The sequence below is a fragment of the Indicator indicator genome, chromosome 13 (assembly GCF_027791375.1).
Source record: "Indicator indicator isolate 239-I01 chromosome 13, UM_Iind_1.1, whole genome shotgun sequence".
NCBI classification, from domain to species: domain Eukaryota; kingdom Metazoa; phylum Chordata; class Aves; order Piciformes; family Indicatoridae; genus Indicator; species Indicator indicator.
The window spans coordinates 20,002,568-20,023,430 of NC_072022.1; the positions used below are offsets into that span (position 1 = coordinate 20,002,568).

The 20,863-nt window shown below is 39.2% G+C and overlaps 1 protein-coding gene across 1 annotated transcript; it reads right to left on the minus strand.

The window, feature by feature from the left end:
- Positions 1-1,953: 1,953 nt before the first annotated feature.
- CAPN10 (calpain 10) lies at positions 1,954-15,233 on the minus strand. Its single transcript, XM_054385951.1, has 12 exons — positions 15,090-15,233; positions 13,622-13,753; positions 13,210-13,406; positions 11,725-11,942; positions 11,063-11,204; positions 9,373-9,539; positions 8,553-8,836; positions 7,884-8,086; positions 5,555-5,810; positions 4,364-4,563; positions 3,719-3,764; positions 1,954-1,989 (listed from the first exon to the last, which is right to left on the minus strand). The coding sequence occupies exons 1-12, from the start codon at positions 15,231-15,233 to the stop codon at positions 1,960-1,962; spliced, it is 2,019 nt and encodes a 672-aa protein (XP_054241926.1). The 3' UTR covers positions 1,954-1,959.
- Between the last annotated feature and the right edge of the window lie 5,630 nt (positions 15,234-20,863).

Genomic DNA, 20,863 nt, shown 5'->3' on the forward strand with positions numbered 1-20,863 from the left:
TTACAGGAAAAGCCAAGAAGACAGATATCCTTTTGGGAGTCTCTTAGAGACCACCCAACCAGGATGAGGAGGCTGATGAGGCATTCTACAGGCAACTGGCAGAAGTCTCCAAATCTTGTACTCATGGGGGACTTTACCAGACATCTGCTGGAAATACAACACAGCAGATTGTTTCTTCTCTAAGAAGTTCCTGGAGTGTGTGGAAGATAACTTCCTGACACAGCTGGTAAATGAGTCTACCAGAGAAGGTATAGGAAAGACATCGAGCATATCCAGAAAAAAGCAACAAGGCAGGTGAGAGATTTGGAGGGCATGCCCTACAAGGAGTGGCTGAGGGAGCTGGGATTGTTTAGTCTGGAGAAAAGAAGGCTAAGGGAAGATCTTATAGCTCTCTACACCTACCTGAAAGGAGGTTGTAGTGAGGCAGGAGTTGGTCTCTTCTCCCAAGTAACTAGTGATGGGATGAGAGGAAATGGGTTTAAGTTGTACCAGGGGAGGTTTAGATTGGACATTGCAAAAAAATTCTTTACTGAGAGAGTGGTCAGGCATTGGAACAGGCTGCCCAGGGAGGTGGTGGAGTCACCATCCCTGGAGGTGTTCAAGATACGTAGATGAGGCACTTCAGGATATGGTTTAGCGGTCATGGCAGTTGGGTTATGGTTGGACTCAATCTTAAAGGTCTTTTCCAGCCTTAATGATTCTATGATTAGTATATCATGCAGTAATTTCCTCTTTGAAGGGAAATGAACAGCCTTTCAAGAAGTGAAGAAAATAAAAAAAAATGGCAACATTTGTAAGAGCAGGCACAGTAAAGATTTATTACACACAGTGCTTCCTTTTGTTTTCTTACCATTTCACAACAGATGCACAAAGTTTTGCTCACTTAAAATTCAGTTGCAAGCATCCTGGATGCTTTGAATTTTCAAACTTCAAGAGGAGCAAGAATAAATTATGCTAGGATTTAGCTAAAAGCAGAAGTAAAATGTTACATATTTCTTGAACATAAAACCTGGTTCTCCTCTCAAATAGTTCCAGTTGTTCCCTCCCATTAGGTGAAAACACCAGGGCTCTACTACACTAAAGGTTGCTATGCAGAACAAATGCAGATGGCATCATTGACAGTTTTCACCTTTTTAATAAAAGACATCATAACACTTTCAACATTACTTCATTTTTATTGAGGAAAATATAACATCTGAAAAAAATCCTCCTTCAGTAAGAAATACTTTCAAGCATAAATTAAGAAAAAAAAATCTCTTAAACTTCATATTCTTATGGCAATGGCAGACCTTGCAGAAACATTCTCACAGATCTACCAACGTAGTCTAATGGGATAGTTCATAAACAAAAGTTATCAAGTCTTATCTTACTCCTTCGTTTATTAAAGAAAAGCTCACCAAAAAAATCCTTCTTCTCAACCCACCATTTGCATGGCTCAATGAAAGGCCCATAATAAAGTGCTCAGCAGCATGACTGGCAGTGTAGGATACAAACTTAGACTTTCTCTGCTCCAGTGTAATTTAATCATTCTTGAGATATGTCCTACCTGAAAAAAAGACTCCAGTTTCTTTCCTCTGTGTCCCCTGAAGTTACTCTGTAAACTTGACTATTTTTTTTCCAAAGTATTATTTAATTATGCACATATGTTTTCCAGTTTCCTTCTAAAACTGTTAAAACATGCACACATTCTCCACCTGTATTGTTGAAGAACTGAGGTACATTATGAAGATTTGCTGTACAATGCTGGTTTCAAAAAAGCCACGTGAAGAACAAGTATTCAGAGTTTACATGATTGAGGAGGTATTTTTACAAAGAAGTCACAGTTTGTACCAGTGAAAAACAGATGGGCTAAAAGTATCTTGTTACTCCATTTGAAACTGACAACGGACAGAGGTGAGATATTCCTCACCCTTCGGATGTTTCTCATCAGAATGAGAATGACAGCGTGAGAATTCCAGATTATCTTTTCATCACAGTTGTAAACGAAATCTGTAAGAAAATGAACAATGCAGTAAAAAAACCCAAAGTCATTTCATGAATCAACTTTTTCATCAAGAAAAAAGAAAGTCATACAGAACTAAAGTAAATCAGAGAAAATGAAGATTTATAAATTAAGGCCAAAATGCAACCTTTTCCTGTGAAAGATCTTAAAAAAAACCCTAATCCTCATAAATCCCATCACCTCTGCAACAGAAAACACAGAGACAACCTCTTAGAAAAATGCACTGACACCCAGTCCTGCTGCCATCACTCCTTAGGAATCAATTGCCCGACTGCTCAGTGAGACATCCTTTGAGGCCAAACCAAAGAATGATTTAAAGCCTTAGACTATGCTGTTGAAGATTAGCTTCAGATATTAATTTCTGCCACTGATGAGAAAACTGTAACTGCCATTTCCAAATTCCTCAAGGTTTCAGGTCCTGAAGAATCTAAACTGTTCCCTTGATGCCAAGAGCACCCTTTGTTCAAGTCCAACCATTTTCATGGAATAACACAAGAAGGGTTATCTTTGAATATATCCTTATACAATAATGGCCTTGCAAAACAACAGCAATTAAGGACTTCATTACATACTTCAGCTCTGAAACATTAAAATAACAAGCACCATGAAGAAAGTACATTCAGAGTGTCACCCATTTTTGCAAAGCACACAAAATCCACATTGTGTGATTTTAAGGACAAAATGTAATCATTGGTCAACACGACCTACATTAAGAAAATTAGTAAACCAGTTCTAATTCTGGATTAAGAGCTTTTCCCTAAGTTTTTTGGTTTGTTTTTATTAAAATCTCAAAGGAAAAGAGCCAAGTATCTGGATGATCTTGTTCTCACCTAATATGCAGAGCATTATCAAGGACATGCTTTGAACCAAATCAGGTATCTTTAAATACTTGTTAAAATAATCCTTTCTACCCAGTAAAAATATTTTAAGTATTAGGCACTCAGCACTCACCATCCATCCATCCCTTCACTATTACATTCACATTTAAATGAGCAAAAGATACCACCAAAACAGTAAATAGGTGGCATTACCTTGATCAGAATAGCTCACACACTAAAAAGGATTCTAATGGTAGGATGATTTATGGGCTCGCTGTGAGAAAAGCTCCAGTGTGGTGAAAGCTAATCTTTGGATTGTCCTTCCACTCTTCTCTTTTTGTTGTGTTTTCTTAAGTCTTTACAACATTATGACATCAACTAAAATTTCTACATCACAGTACGTAGGAACTCAATATCAAAGCCAATCAGATGGAGGAGTAGCACAATGTATAATTAAAGCTGGCTGACATCAAGAATGAATACATCCAGACACATCCAGTTGCATAAAGAGTGTTTACACTCTTGAAAGCAAATGTACGAGTCAAGTACAGTCACCTGTTCATCACTAATAGTCCAACTTCTCACAGATGGTACAGCAGAGGTAGGTACTGTGGAATGACTTGAGGGAATAAACAATGACTTAATAAAACAGCTACACAGAAGCTTTTGTGCATGAGTGGCACGAAAAGAAAGATTTTATTAGCTGCTAACAAATGCTACTTTCTGTCTGAGAAACAAAACATCAAAGATTAACTGCTTTACTGACTATCAGTTTGCAGCAAGTAAAGGAGCATAATCAAAGTCCAGTCTACTAGTACACAACTCTCAGTATTAACTAATACTTGAAGATGCTTCTGCAACATCTTTGCAACACCTGTAGTTAAAAAGTATCACTTACTTCTTGCAATACTTGTCCAAGTGTCTCCTGGCTGTGAATCCGCTTCCTGTTGAAAACCCAAACCAAACTTATTTCTGCAAAAACACTTGTAATGTTTAGTAATTTGTAATGATCTTGTAAACATCAATCATTTATCCCACTTCAAAAGGAGCATCACAAAATCATAGAATGTTAGGGGTTGGAAGGGACCTTCAGAGACCATGGGGTCCAACCTGCCCCACCAAAGCAGGATCACCTAGGGCAGGCCACACAGGAACATGTCCAGGTTGGCTTTGAAAGTCTCCAGAGAAGGAGTAGGCCATTATGCTAAGCTTTGCTCCACATTCTTTCCATTATGGAATCTGGATGCAATTTTATGGAAACTTTTTGCAATCTTCTAGAATCTACAAACTCTGATTTGGATCTGTTATTATGCACATCAGGAGGAACTGCCTGGAATATTGCCTGCTACCCATTGCATTTTCTCAGAAACAGCTGTTTGTTAAAAAGCTTAGTAAAATTTCAGTGTAAATCTTAACATCCAGATATAGTTATAGATCTTCTATCAAAAGTGAGAATGTGTCACTACAGTTACTGCTTCCAAACATTCTGTAATACATGCACTAAAAATACTGGAAATGCAAATAGATGGCAACATATTTTTACCTGTCTATTTTGGTTGCTATGACCAGTGTAAAATTGCCTTCTGTATTGGGCAAGTAGGTAGAAGGTATAATTACATAATTTCCTTCAGGAAGTCTGCAAAGTTGGCTCACTTCCTGTGAATAGCAATGAGGCACACAGCTAACCAGTGGCTCCAAGTGTAGAAAAGAGGAAGTATGTGGTTTCCAGCTGCTATTAGGCACCTAGAAAGAGGAATGAGAACATGCCTGTCTTTTCACGTATTTCAGGCTTCACAATATTAAATGTCTGGTCTGCCACAGCATGGTAAGTTCCATACCCATTCCACTCTAAATGCTCACTCTGCTGTAAAGAGCTACAGGAGACAGATGGGAAGGCTTCCGGAAAACCCAGATGGCGCTATCAAGTACAGATAAACCATTCCTAGTGTCTTTGTAGACAGTTTACACAACCCACTACCCACATAGCTTAAAAGCTTTTTTTGTTGTCTAACCTCACTCTTCCTTGCTGCAGCCTAGTGCCCTTGTTTCTCACTTCACAGATAAGGTGAACATTGTGTCCTTCTTCCTTCTAGTATCATTTCCTGTACTAAAAATTCATATTAGGCTTCTCTGCAGTCTCTACAAGTATGAAAAATGCTATTTATTCTTCAGATATTGTATATTTGAAGCTATATGAATGCTCATTTAAGACACACCTTTTTTTAAGCATTCTTTCTGAAATTGAACCAGCTTTCCCTGCAAAACAGCCACCTAACCAGAAGCTTCCCATCCTACATTTATGCCATTGATTACTGGCACACACGTCAAACCTGTATTTGCCCACATCAATCATATTTTGTTTTGGCTCAGATCACATGCTCAACATATACAGTCCTTCTGAATTCTAAGGATCCAACACAATTTGCCAACAAACAAATGAATAATTATTAGAGATGAAAGATGTAAGGTTTTTTGGTCATGAAGTCTGACCCTCAGTCATTAAGACACGAAGAATTCTTTGCAAATCCTCAAGAGAGTTCATCATTTCTAAAACTACTTTAGAAAGGTGGAAGAATTCAGTGGAACCAACTATCTGGTTACTACGCTATGTAGCACAGGACCAGCCTGTGTTTCTCCTTGAAGCAGGTAGCCCCTTGCCAAGCTCAAGGAGCAGTCGGCTGAGAGGCTCTCACCTTCACACTTAGCAAATGAGCAAATTGGCCACAAGTCTTACCTGGAAAATATGGAAACCTATAGGACGACACTTGCTATCTTGGCAGTGCTGATGGAGGGTAACTTTCACACTGCTTTTTCCTGGTCCTGCAGGAATGGAGAGGGGAAAGCAGGGATTGATATAGAAGGAGGGGAAGTTCCTGCTACCTCCAGCACTTTGCCCATTTTTCCAGCATCCATGCAGCTGCACTGTCTCCCATTCACCGGCTGGGAGTTCTTCACAGAGAGCAGCATCAGTGGGTGGTGGCTTTACCTCACTACCAAGTGTAAGAGAGAAGAGAAATTAAAACTTATAAACCCTGCATGACTTCACAAAATCTAGAATACAGCTCACAAAAATTAACATAAATTCCTTCAAATTACCCACAGAGAGAAAAAAAAGAACTGTACAACTCTAAGTCCTTAAAAAATTCAGAGAACTCCACAAGAACAACACAGCCCTTACAAACCATGCACTAAAGCCAGGTCAGATTTTTGTACATTCATGAAGTAATGCAGCTTCCATATTTTTTCCTCAATACCTTTGTGCCATTTGTCTTATTTGAATGCAATATAACTGACAGGGTCTTCTGAAGCAGACATGAGCACCTCAGTAAGTCCAAAGCAGACACTGCATTCCTGTCTTTAATCAGAAGAAACTACCACTTTACCTCGCAACTTGGTCATGGTAATGTTAATTCTGTTTTAATCCTAGCCCAGCACTGCATTTCACAGCCATAAGAACAATTTAGTATCATTATCAGTTATGCAACTTTTGAAACCATATTTAAGCATGATTTGAAACAGATTGTCTATTCTTATTGCCAGTTCTCCAGCTAAGAACACAAAACAGCTGTCACGATATTCTGCAATTGTTCATTCCAGGCACACATCCAGACTGGACCTCTGTTTTAGTCCAAGGAAGTAGTATACTTAACAGCAACACTAGAAATTTTATCCCATCACTGAAGATGCAACATATTCTACAGATGAAGTATGTCCAGAAGCCAAGTGTAATGCTAGTGAGAAGTATACAATTTGTACCCATACAGGAAAATTAGCTTCATAGTTTTGCAGATCTTTATTGAGTCTAAAATTAGATGCCATCCTGCTTCCAAATTTTGTTGAGTAAATGATTAATGTTTGTTCTGGCTCTGTAATGTGATTTGCTATCTCTCCAAGGAGATAGCAGTTAATAGTATACTATCTGAATATAAAAATATGTGAATAGCTTTGAAACATCTTGCAAACAGTACATTTTATCTCTGTATGCAGCTTACCTGGCATGAGCTGTTAGAAAACTTCAGATGTTTTCAGGTTTATTGGAAAAAAAGGTAAAATTCTGTCTACTCCACACAACTACTTGTAGTTGTGTCTTCTTAAGTATTTATTTTAGGGCTATGCCCACTAGCACAGAATTACTCACAAATAATTGACTAAAGTGTTGAGATAGCTACAATTAAGTTTGAGCCTGCTACAGTTTAAAAAATTTCAAGTTATCAGAAGCTACTGGACTAACATTGCTGATATTTTCTGTTGGATAAGCAGCACTCTTGAACTAGGAACAATCTTTTCTATGTATTATAAAAGTCTATTTTTCTGTCAGAAGTTATAAGGAAAGATAGCTAGAACACAGTATGCAGTGATCCTTCCAAAAATTTTATAATAATGCTGGTAAGCTTCTTGAGGCACTCATAAGTAAAATTTCAGCTGTACTGTCAGTGTTGAACGCTTTAATTCAAAAAAACAATTCTTGGTTCAGCTGAAGAAGACAGCCTAAACATCAGTGCTATTTTCCACACCTGTCCTCAAAAGATGAGCTGTGACCATTATGCCATGAGCCCACTGTTGACACTACTTGCAGCTGAAGCTATAGTGCTCACTAATACATGTTAGGCAAACTGTTAGCATGTGTTTTCCAGCATACCTGATAAAATGCTGCTCGCCTTTTCTGTCACTGATGGCAATAATAATAACAGCTGCTTTTAACTTCTGTGGTACATCTTCAATTTTTCCAGACATTCCAGAAAGAACTCCCACATACTGAGAAGCATGTTCTGCAGAAACCTTCTCAGTGTTTTTTACAAAACAGGCACTTTCTCAAAACACTGCAGTTCAGAGTCAAGAAGCTGCTCATCTGGCTACTTCTGACTTTTAACAAGAGGCAGTAACAGCTTCATGAAAAAGCCAAGGCAATACAACACTACTTAGGTGAATTCAAAGACAAAACAATGCTGCTGTTTGGAACTTGGTACAACCCTTCAGAATGTTTTGGATATTTACACTTTGTGCTGTATCTCATCTATTGCTTTATGGCAACAACTATAAGAAATTTTCTCTTTTAAACCTACCTGAGAGTGATCCTTCCTGTTGAAAATACACGAAGCAAGAAATTCCCTACAGCATCTTTCAGAAAAGTGCTGGGAACAACAAGATAAAACCCAGGCAAAAGGTCACAGCACACATGCACTTCTCTGTCATAGGAATGGCAGGTGGTACCTACAACTGGAGGAGCAGAGAGGGTCTTTGGGAGGTTAAATCGTTTCTTCTCCACCTAGAATAGATGCATAATGATGCGTGGTGTTTTAGGAAAAAGAAGGAGTTTTTAATACAACTAAAGATGATCAAATATTGTTTAAAACATTTTTTTAACTTGTATGCATTTACAAAATGGAACAAGTAAGGAGGAGAGTATCAGCAGATATGAAGAACATCAAAGAGAAGCAGGAGTAAATTTACTTATAGTCATCAAATAATCAGCCTGAAATGTCATGTGCTAGCTTGGAACAGTCCCAAAAGTTCTGTTACTTGGCACTTAATAATAAGAAGGAAATCCACTAACAATTTGTACAGACAGTAATTGCATTGCAAAACAAACAAGATCATTCCAATGGAAATCAGAGATGTAAAATGAGTGAATAACTGAATTGTGTCACCACCGCAGGAAATTATTTTACTCAGATGTTTCCATAATGCTTTAAAACCTGTTTGCAATAATAAAAATGTCACTATCCTATTACCTTCCAGACGTGCAGTCCCACAGCCTGATAATTCTTCCTCTGTCTGCCTTCAGCCAAAGACAAATTTTCCTCTGCTAAGCAAGTCAGATTTTGAATCCTTCCAGCCCAGTCAGCAGTGTATTTCCTCTGTTTCTGCAGCAGAGCAATGCACACCTCACTCTTTTCACAGACTCTCAGCCAGAACTTAGGGTTGGTAGGGAAGCTGCTGTTGTTACGGCAGCCACCTGCAGACTGGCCTCTCACCCAGGCTCCAAAAAGATTCTGTGAGTGATACAGCACTTTCTCTAGCAAAAGAAGAAACACACAGTGCAGATTTCAGACACTAAAGGCTACTTAATTTTACACAACAGATAGATACATGACAGAGATCCTCCAGCCCAAGAAATCATGTTGTCATAGATAGCACTAACACTTTCTCTAAGCACATATTTGAGAGGCATGAGAATTAATGTCACCACTGGTAATGGCAGATTGATATCATCTTTACAACATGAAACTGTTTCTAGAAATATGAAGTCTACCTCCCTTTTAAAAAAATACAATCACAAAGCTGTCCAAAACAAGAGCCTTCCAGGTGGAGAACACTAATCTTTCAAACTAGCAAGTAACCAGATTTCAGAGAAATATCACAGACCCCTGTAAAGATACTCAGTTTTTGACTGTGCCTCTATTCTTCCCAGTAGAGACAGAAAAGGCCTACAGGTCTAAAGGAGAAGGAAGGACTGAGAAATAATGGTCTAGTTGCATCCATTTGCAATTTAAATCAGTTTTTTTCCATTGACATATTATTGCATGAAAAAGATATTTTTCCATACCACACCTGTATAGAGACTCTGAAGTTGTCCTTCCTCGTTGACTGGAAAACCCATGGTAATCTCATCAAATTCCCTAAAAAACTCATCTTCATCAACCCAGAATTCTCCCTCTTGGATCTGTGAGAGCAGTTCTGAGGCAACCGCTGGATCTAGCTGGCTCCATCCTTGACCACTGGCACAGAAGGCAAAATTTAACATTTAGTTCTTTCCCCAATTAAGTTCCACAACCACATTTTATCAAATATCCTACGGAGCTGGGCAATAAAAAAGCTTCTTCATCTTGCTGTCAAATACTTGCATTGAAAATTTCTCTGTGCACTTTGCTAGCCAGTGAGAGGGGTAACAAAGTACCAATTGCAACATATCAAAGAAAACTTAGAAATATCCTAAGACTAGATTGGATACAGAAGCCTACTTCTAAGTAAAATAGATACTTTGCTTACAAAACAGTGCAGTCTGAAGCTTGAGAGGCAAATAAAGATTTTAATAGTTATAAAAAAAAAAGCAACGAAAAAGTAAAAAAAGCTGCACAATAACTGAAAGAATTGTAATGCTGTAGAATGAATATCAAAACTCACTGTGTGAAGCAGCTGGTTATCCCCAAGAATCTGCTGGCTTAGTAATTATAAACCAAGAATTTAAACACCTTGTTATTTAGAGCCCATTGAAAGCCAGTACTCTCAATTTTTTTGATTGTTTCATTAAGAGCAAACAACAGTTCTGCACTTGAACAAAATGGGGCTCTAAGGCTGCCCAGCGACATGCTACCCTCTTGCAACTGCATGGCAACTTACTGTTTGGAAAGGAACTACAAGAGACTGAGTGCATAAGCAAAACTGCCAAAAGCAAAAACCCATCAACTTAAGCCTCCATTAATGTGATTAAGCCATCTTTTTAACTCAGGGGCAAAAAAAAAATCTAGCCCATTCCTCTAGAATGTTTTATTATCATGATTACACTGTTACCATATTTCAATGCAGAAAGCTTGTTCCTTGGGTCAAGAATTGAATGTTCTTTTATACAGTCAAAATATGCTAATGCTTTTCAAAATAAGCTAGTAGGGTCTGCCCTTTCATTCCTGTTATTTTGCTATATGAACTGCTGAACATATTTCTGCATTTCCTTTCAAACAGATCTCTTCTTTATATCCACTTGTCTATATATATCTAATGGATTCCAGCTTCTCCTACTCATATTAATCTACAGAAATGAAAACACAAGTACAAAAAAATAGACATCCTTCCTTACACTGTATTTTGTCTTAAAACATACTTCTTTGCTTGTCATCAGCAACTGAAACAAGTTCAAATGAGAAAAGCTGAGTAAAGCCAAGTGACTACTTATGTCACAAACATCTCATGAACAAAGATACTTAGATCAATTGCAGAAGAAAGCACCACAAAAATCAGACAAAAGATAGATCAACAAATAATCTTAAGTCTATCTCTACAAAAAGATGCTTTGATAAACACAAAAAAAGTGTTATTAAAAAAATAAATTACTAGAACTAACAGATCAAAATGACTAACCTTAGAACCAACAAGCTGTATGATCTCTCTGAAGGCCTGCACACAAACTGAAGTCTCTCTCCTCTGATGTAGCCTATTGGCAGTATTTGCCTATGCAATGCATAGATATGCTTTGTGCTTCCAAACTTTCACAGACCATTTTCCAAATTAAAATAAACCTACTCACCCCTCACACCAGGGACCTCTCCAGCATCGCCTCCCCCAAGGATTTCGTATTCGTAGTAGGAAGATTTCCTTGCCTGACTCTTCAGACAGATTCAACATGTCTATCACAATAAAGGCATGAAATTCTCCTAGTTCACTTGTACCTGAATAGAAAAAAAAAATGGTATTTGAAAGCAAACAAAAGAATCTGCTCCATATTTTACAATGATAGCCATTAAACAATCCTTTGAAAGAAGGCCATTTTGAGACAAAAGGAAATCTAGCACTAAAAGACCCGAACAGTTCACTTTATTTGTGACTATACAGAAATCAAATAAATGGAAAAATTTTAAGAACTCACTATTTGATCTCAAACACCTACAAGTTCTCAGTGTTGAAATTCATTGGGGTTTTTAAGGTGCTTCTTCAAAGGGTGGGGAGTGTCCATTTGTTTTTGAGAACTGACCGTATCAGCACCAAATACGGAAATCATTCCTCAAAAGCACCCCTCATCCTCAACTCAGTAACATCACTAAATCTTTTATTTATCCAAGGTTGTATCAAGTTGCACTATGAAACTGGTATGGTACTAGATTCAACACTACACACTTCCTGGCTGCCTCGTGCTCTGAACCCTGTTAAACAGAAAAATTTACTTATAAATGTCTAGAACTTTACTATTACCTTGTCTGGAATCAAGGACTGCGCAGCTTATTACACACTGCTCCTTCAGATTCATCAATCTTCTAAACACTGCTTTCTCTAAAACCATGCCAGTTTTCTCTTTCTCTGCATTTCTTCCAGGGTCTTTCAGGGTCCATCTTTCAGCAATTCCTCCAGTCAGATCAACCAATGCATCTGCCACCTGTCCTGCCCACAGCTGTTCATAAGATCCATGTACTCTGTTAAAACAAACAAACCAACCAAAAAACAAACAAACATACAAAAAAGGTTTCTACATACAGCAGAACTAAAGTTCTTCAGTACTTTCAACCCTGCATCACCATCACGACTGTGCCCTACCTCTTATTTCCAAGCAGCAATAGAAAGCACATACTCTATTTACACGATACAACATCTAAATATGTAAGCCATCAGACATGCCACTATTTGATGGGAATTCTATTACAATTCATTCCATTCTATATAGAAACTGCTCTAGTCTTATACTAGTCATTTGTACCTAATTATCTGTGTACTACATTATGTTTTGTGATATACTAACTGCTTTCTGTATAAATAAATGACATTTCCTCCTCTTCTTCAATTATTCTTTGTTCACTACACATGACAAACCAGAATAGCACTTCCTTCAACAATTTAATTAAATCAAGAGACTACTCTATCCAACACAGTGGATGCAAAAGGAACTAAGACTGTAACAGAGTTATAAGACATGGTAGAATGATAAAAACTCTACAGAAAACAAATATTATTTTTCAAGCCTAGAGAGATGATTTAACATGCCACTGCTGCTTCGCAAGTTCAGTTCAATGTATCTACAGTCGAATAAATTACTTCATACTTAAAGTCTTGTTCTGCCCTCTGCTGACAAGCATGCAATCTTTCGTCCAAGTTCTTTGGACATCTGCTACCTCACCAATGTGTTTTGTCTCCAGATTGTGTGGCCATCTGGAGAGCATTTTGATAAAACTTGAAATAGCTGCATTTTCAAACATATTAACAATACGGTTGTTACTTCTTAAATAACAAACCAACAAATTAAAAGAGCAGTGAAACTCATACAGCCAGAGTCTTAACTAGCATAAATTTATATAATGTTGCTGCTTTCCATGAAAATATTTGCATGCTCTGAGCCCTCAGCTACCCTCAAAGGCTACACTAGGGAAATATTTCCCTTAACAAAATTAACTGACCAATGCATAGTGACTTAAAAAGCATCATTTGAATCCTAGCATTCATTGCAACTCTTACTTTTCATCATAATTCTCTTCCTAACACCATCTTACCTCATATGCAACTAGAAACACATCTTATAGATCTACACTTTGAAAAGTGCTTTCTGCAAAACCCAATATGGAAATGCTATCAGCTGTTGTACTTTACATGGATAATCCACAGATCCACGCTCAAAGTAGTGAGATAAAAGTAAGCAGGACTACAAGTATTTTAACTCCCTTTAATTCCTTGATAACTGTGTTCACATACTTTGCATAAGCTTTTTCCAGTAGCGGAAGCCAAAACAAATCCTCTGTCTGGCACTGGGAAAAGCAGAGCTTCCCACCAAGGCAAGGCAAGCGATCGTCAATGGTCACTTCTACCCAGTGTCCAAACTGCCAGACTCGACAAGTGAAACAGCCTTGATAAGTCTCATCTGTCCAGCTGGGCTGACCTGGAGGGATTACCTAGACGCCAAAAGACAAAACCAAGACAAACAGTGCAATTTTGTTAGTTTTTTTTTTTTTAAACAAAACTGGTTTAATATATGGTGAACATGAATCATTTGTAATAATAGCAGAAAAAAATACCACAGCAAACCCAGTAAAAGTAAGCGTAACAAAACTGACACTCATATGGAGGCTTGGAATTCTGAAACATGAAACAAGAAACTTCTCTCTACCTTATTCAATAGGTATTTACTCTTCTGCAAAGCTACACAGGCACACAGGAACCAACAGTCTCCCAAAATCCCTTGTTTCACTTGCACATCCTGCAGGTTGTTTGAAAATAACCGAGGGCTAGAACAAATGTCCTAAGATTAAAAGAAGAAGAGTTAAAGTCAAATCCTGCATGACATTCTAAGGAATCTTAGGGAATCAGAGGACTCCAGAGACCTCTCACAAAGTAAGGGAATTTTTACCTCTAGAACATCTCCTCTTCAGATACCTTCAGCCTAAGCAAAGATTAAGAAATTACTGCCTTCTAGCTATTTTACAGGTATTTCATGTGAGGCAAATCTAGTTCCCATGTGAACTTCAGTACACGAAAGTCACCATCAAGCACAAACATAGCAGAGGCACCACTAAGTGGAAGACAACATGATCCATCAGCTCCTTACTAGATGTACGATCAGCTGTGATAGAACTGATGCCATTCACATTGAATGGCACATCTCAAGTTACAAAAAATCTCCAAATTAGCATGAGAGAAAAACATTTCCCAGAGCAATAAAAATAGATTGCTGGTAGCAAAGGAGGTAATTTCAAATGCAAAGTCTGAACGTTTAATCAAATCTGAAAATGAGTTTTTTTAATGGTTCTTCTCTTACCTGTAAACACTGCAAGAGATGGAGAGTTTCAGTCATCAGTAGTAATCAAGGTATGAGGTACAAAGGCAGAAAGTTGCACACTGGGCTTTTTGAAATCATTTGTTTGCCAATTCTATTTGATAACCAACAGCTCTATCACTGTTCTACGGCCATCCCCAGATGTGTGGCATAAAAACAATGCCACCAAACAAAATGTGGCTTTTTCTTCATTACAGTTTTATAGCTTTTTAATTTCCCCTCCATACAAAGGCAGTACCATAAATACTTCACTTGAAAACAATGCACTGCAGAAACACATCCTAAACTTTTTAGCTCTCATATGGCTTATTCTAAAACCCACCCATTAAGTTTAAAAGCAAGGCAAGTCATATGACAAGTTATAACTTTAAAAGTTCTGTCTTATCAGAAATCAACAATCAAAAAAAAAAAAAAAATGCTTCTGAAAAACTCCAAAATCCAGTTACTTGGTTTCAAGACAGTTATGTAAAATGTCTGGAATTTTGGAATGACATAATGCTGGTTTTTAACCTGGTATGCAAATTATCTTCCTCATGAAACATATTCATAATAAAATACCTGAATTTTTACTAGTGTCATGAAATTCAAAAGTTCCACCACAGTATTTAAGTCAAACCTATAAAGAAGCACCCAGACTTAAAAATATTGTTAACGTTGTTAATATATTGTTTACACTGACATACACTGGCTTTATGACTTCTTTCCTTCTAAAAAATAAAACCACCCAGAAACTACTAACTACCATTTACCATTTTAAACGCAGTTCTGCTAAATTCACAGTCTTTTATACCTTACAACTCACCTTAGGTCTCAACCAAGATATCTCGCCTCTGAATTGGGCAAGTGGAGTACAATAATCAAAAAATATAGAGGTATCACTGGCTGGAAACGTGGGATCTGTGTAAAGGTCTCTTTTCACAATTACTTGATTTTTCTCTCCCAGCATTTTCAGCACAATCTTAAGTAGCTTTGCTATTTCCACGGCTTTATATTGCCAAGCACCAACCTATAATACAAGCGAGCATTACTCAAGAATTATAACCAGGAAACAAATAGACAAGACAGATTTATTTAGGAACAGCAAGCCTCTCACTCTTCCCACGGAGCACCCTGAATCACGCCATTGTTATCTTTTTTTCAGCACCTGATACCACCCTAGAGATTCCCTGCTCTGCTGGAAAATAGAAGAGGGGGAGGGTCTCAGAGGTGACCTACATCCAGGAACCCAGTTAGATGCCTTTCTCGCGGAGCTGTCCCTGCTCACTGCAGTGGGGTTGGACAACACGATCTTTGAGGGTCCCTTCCAACCCAACGCAATCTGTGAATCTGTGTAAGCGCACTCTCCCCACAAAGCCCGCTCCCTCAACACTCCTTTCCTCACAATCAGGCCCCTCCACACACCCCTCCTCCTGCTCAACCCAAACCCGCGGCAGACACCCTTCGCCACAATGTGCTTCCGCAGACCACCTCCGCGCACATCCCTCGCCACCCTGAAAACCCCCCAGTCCCCGCCACCTCCTCACCTCGAGGCACGCCCCGCCGCCATGCCCGGGGCGGTCGTTACCGAGGCAACGCCGGACACCCTCTGACCGTCCCTCAGCCACTGCCCAGCCCACAGGTAACGGATTGCGCCGCCGGCCAATGAAGAGGCGATGGGCGGGCACGTGATGCGTGCTCCACCAACCCGGCGGGGCTGACGGCGCAGAGAAGGGGCAGGTCCCGGCGTGCCTCGCGGCCCTGGCAGGTCAGTGTGGGAAGTCTCGGGCACGCCGGGATCCACAGCCCAGGAATGCTGGGGAGAAACGGGGCAGTCCCTTCAGGAGAGCTGGAGGAGGACAGCTTAGCGGTCAGCTCTCACGTGGATACCTAAGCAGCTCTCGGAAGCCGGAGAAAATGAAACCAAACTCTGTTCACGATGGTTTTGACAGAAACTATCGGAGAAATTGCTGACTTTCACAAAGCAGTTTCCTGAAATAATGGCAAAGACCACATTTCCAGATAGTTTATCACTAAACAATTGTCCTAAGGGCTAAGCTGACAAAGGAAACATGTCACTTCTCATACTTTGACACTGCCTAGTGAAAAAGAAAATACCTCACAGTATCACAGAAACATTCAGGTTGGAAAAGACCCTCAGGATCTCCAAGTCCAACTGATAACCCTACTCTACAAAGTTCACCTCCTAAACCATATCCCCAAGCACCACATGCAAATCACCTTTAAACACATCCAGGGCTGGCAACTCAACCACCTCCCTGGACATCCCATTCCAATGCCTGACCACTCTGAAAAATTTTTCCTAATGTCCACTCTAAACCTACCCAATCACAGCTTGAGGCCATGCCCTCTCGTTCTATCACTAATTACCTGTGAGAAGAGACCAGCATCAGCCTCTCCACAATGTCCTTTCAGGGAGTTGTAGACAGCAATGAGGTCTCCCCTCAGCCTCCTCTTTTTCAAACTAAAGAGCCCCAGTGCCTTCAGTTGCTCTTCATAAGATTTATCCTCCATCAAAGAATACAGACTCTATAAACAAAGAACAACAAAGGAAAGAAAAGCAGGAATACAAGGCTTCTTGCAGGTCCTCCTTCAAGAAACCATTGCTAGTTCCAAGGTTTTGCAGCCAAGAGAAGTCCTACTGAAGCAGGCTGCTTTCTCTTCTGTATTTAGATCTTTTATGTTAGTGTTTCTCAGTAAGTTCAAGAGCAGACAAATAAGCAGGCTGCTGAGCTAGTGTGAGAGGACAAATGTGTACCTGAAAAGCTACTTTTCACACTCACTTTATTATGATGATTTTAAGTCTAAGTGTTATGTCACAGGGTCCTTGGGTAGAGAGGTTGTCTTAATGAAGGGGGATCCACAGATAACAGTTGCCTGTTTCCTTTTCACCAGAAAACAGTGCAGGAATCTTCCACTCAAACCTACACCTTAGCAGTGTGGAAATACTGATGGGTCACTGAAGTATCTGTCCAACCACTGCTGTTCTCTGCCCTTTTCTTATGCTCACTGGACAGACATAAAGCCTCTCCCCTGCATACAGCAAATTTAATCAACAAACAGGACTTTCTACATTCAAGTTTTGACCCTTTCAGGAGTAGAGGAAAAACTGCCATCAGTAAGAATGACTCCTCTTGTCTACAGCTCAAGCAAGAGCTGCAGCTGTGCAGGCTGTGTGCAAGCTGACACAGGAGAGGTCTGTTGGGGGAGGGAAATGGGGAAAAAAAGGCCTCTGTCTGAAGAACAGTGCAGCTCTCATCTATGTCACAGAATGGTTTGCGTTGGAAGGGACCTTAAAGATCATCTAGTTCCAACCAACTGCCATGGTTCTACTAGATCAGGTTGCTCAAGGCCCCTAGGGCTTGGAACACAACCCAAATGGAGTATTACTGTCAGAATACAAACCTCAGAGAGGGCACTTCTCATCTCATTAACACAGCCATGCTAAAGGCTTACAAAGGAGATTAAGATCAGATGTTTAGAAACTTGAACAATAAGGGAAGGTTAGAAACTCTAAACAGCTACTTGTATTTCACTACAGTTACCTTCAGAGAACATTTGACTAAACTCCAGCATCTGCTGTGGTCCTTGTATTAAAAGGAAGTTCTAACACATCTAAAGGATAAGGCATAGCCATCTACTAATTGGCATATTTGTCTCAGTTTGTGAAAAGATCCTTAATTTGTTTAAAAAGCAAAACAAACTCCAGCTGAAGGGTTGGTGTTTGTGAAGGGGCTAAGAGCAGCTGCCCTTGTGGTAAACTTCAGCAGTTATCAACAGCACACTCACCCAATGCCTGTCAGTTTCCTTTTTACCAGAAACCAGTGCAGGAATCACAAGGTGATACCAGACCCCAAAATTAAAACAATGCATAAAGCTGATGCTTGCCAAGGTCATACACCTGGAATGTCAGACAGTTGTTATGACTTTACCCTTGTGACACTATCCACCAAATCATGGGAGTATTAAGAATATCCCATTTCCCACTCTTTCCTATAACCTCCCACTATTTCTTAAGACCCTTGGATCTCAGCACACCTGTGGAAAGGTGGCTAATGCTCTGCAAAACCCATTAATGCCATTTCTTAAATTTTAGAGAGATTTATTTTCAGTATATTAGAACACCTTCCTTGGGGAGCACACAGCACACTATGTTCAACATAATCCTAATTCTCTTGACCTCTTATTCAGAAGTATACTTTTTCAGTGCAGAAAGTGCATGCACGTTAAGAAGTAAGGGGAAGTGGTCACACAAGCTCTATCATTCAATGTAACCATCTAGTCTCCCTCTGTATACACTGAGGTCACCTGCAGAGTACAGAAAGCTTTTCTACACTCCTTTATCTATAAAAGAAAAGATTGCCGTGTCCTTTTAAGACATATCTAACTGGTTCCCAAATTATTACTGTAATTAATGAAAAATCAGGATAAAAAGAAATGGTTATAAATGTTTATAAACTTTATAAATTGTTATAAACTTTATAAATAAAGTGCATTTAAATTGGTGCAGAATACAGAGCATGTGAAGTAGTCTTTAAGAAAGTGTGCAATTTCCACTTTAAAAGGATGCTGAAACATCATGCTCCACCCCAGAGCTAAAGCAATACATGTTGTGTGGAAGACATACCTTGCATAAAGAGAGCAAACAGCTCAGTCTGTTTCCTGTAAGAATTAAGAGGTACATACATGGGAAAGAGGTTAGTAACAGTAAGAAGTTTGTGTCACAAAGCAGTAGCTTCAAGAAGTGGAAATTAAAAAATAAGACAAACCCAAACTAGAAATTAGGTATGCAGTTTTAGAAATGTACATATTTAAAAGCTAGAACTTACCTGGGCCTTTAACAAATCTGGTGTCATTTAAATTGGGTCCTCCTAACAGAAAAATAATTGTGTCTCAGAGGATAGTGGCTTGATAAACCCTCACACTGTGGTTTCTGCTGCAATTTCTTTTATACACCAAGTCTGATATTATGGTCAGAATAGCTTATAGCTTTTAACAATCTATAGTACAAAGCATGAAAACAAGTGTCATGTAATGTGCAGGTGCTGGCTGTGTTGGACTGTTTTATCTCCAGACAAACACAAACAGGGAAAGCAGACTGAAGAAGTGCACTTGACCTAAGTGAATTGTGCAGCACATGTGCTTAGTATAGACATACAGAAGATCCTGTGTTATCTGAGAAAGGCAATAGCCAAGGCCACTGCAGTGTGAGAACATGAGAAAATGTAGGTTCAATCAGAATGTCAGAGATGCTTGCTAGAACTGTTCTTGGTTAGGAGGCTCCTCCAGGGAGACTTAGCAGCCTTCCAGGATCTGAAGGGGCCTAAACAGGAGGATGGAGAGAGACTGTTTGCAAAGGCCTACAGTGATAGGACAAGGGGCTTCAAACTAGAGAAGGGCAGATTTAGATTGGATGTTAGGAACAAGTTCTTTACTATGAGGGTGGTGGAACACTGGAACAGGTTGCCCAGGAAGGTGGTTGAGGACCCATTCCTGGAGATATTCAAAGTGAGCCTTAACAGGACTTTGGGCAGCCTGATCTAGCTGAGGATGCCCCTGCTTACTAGATGACCTTTGGAGGTCCCCTCCCACCCAGACCATTCTATGATTCTATGATCAAGCGGTGGACTACAGCAGCAAAATTACTGATACAAGCTTACTGGAGTAATACGTGTAGCTAACAAGAATCATACCTAAAGTATTGACGGATGTGGTGATCAACTGCTAAAAATTGCTGTTAATATTCCATTTTAACAAAGAGTTTGGGTCTTCAGAACTTTTCCACAAGTGATATTTCTAGATCCCATGTCACCATGCTCAAGGATGCAATCAATAAAAAGTCTTAATTTTCAAAATCAAGAAGATAACTCCATCTCTTGGCATCTGCTTAAATAAAACAAATTTGCTGTATTAATCTTACTCTAACAGATCCAAAATGAACGTACCAAAGATAAGGCATATAAATAGTTTCTATTTAATCTCAGTCTAATTTGCCTGTCAATGTGAAGCCTGCTACAAATCAAGAAGAAAAGTAGCCTGAAGCGTTAATTTGCTTTGTGTCAACAAAAGGCAGCTTATCTCCAAACTTGCTGCCAATTTTTTCCTCTCCTCAAAATAAAAATGCACTTCTTGCTTGCACAAGGAGCAAAAGCACCTGAAGGACAACACAGGGAATACTTTCAATAGATCTTGCTCTGCTTTTGTGTTTCAGAGAACCTGTCTTATGAAAACAACCATCTGATGAGATCTCACAGAGATGAGAGCAGAAACACTTAGACCTCATGTTCTTTAATCAGGAAAACAGTCTTACATTCAGGCAGCATTTCCCTGTTCTGATGTGTGTTTATACAAACTCCCAGCTGATCTGTAATAACAATAGGTAATATTTACTTTTGATTATTTGCTTTTGCCACCTCTCCAATTTCTTGCTGTGCCGCTTTTAAATAGCTTCCAAAGTCCCTCTGTGCTTCACTCCAGAAAAGGACAAAGCAAAGCCAATTTACCAAGTTAGCTCTTCCACATGTCTGTAGCGGGGACGCCAAAAAACTGCCCGGAAGGCTGCACTTGTCACAAAGCTGA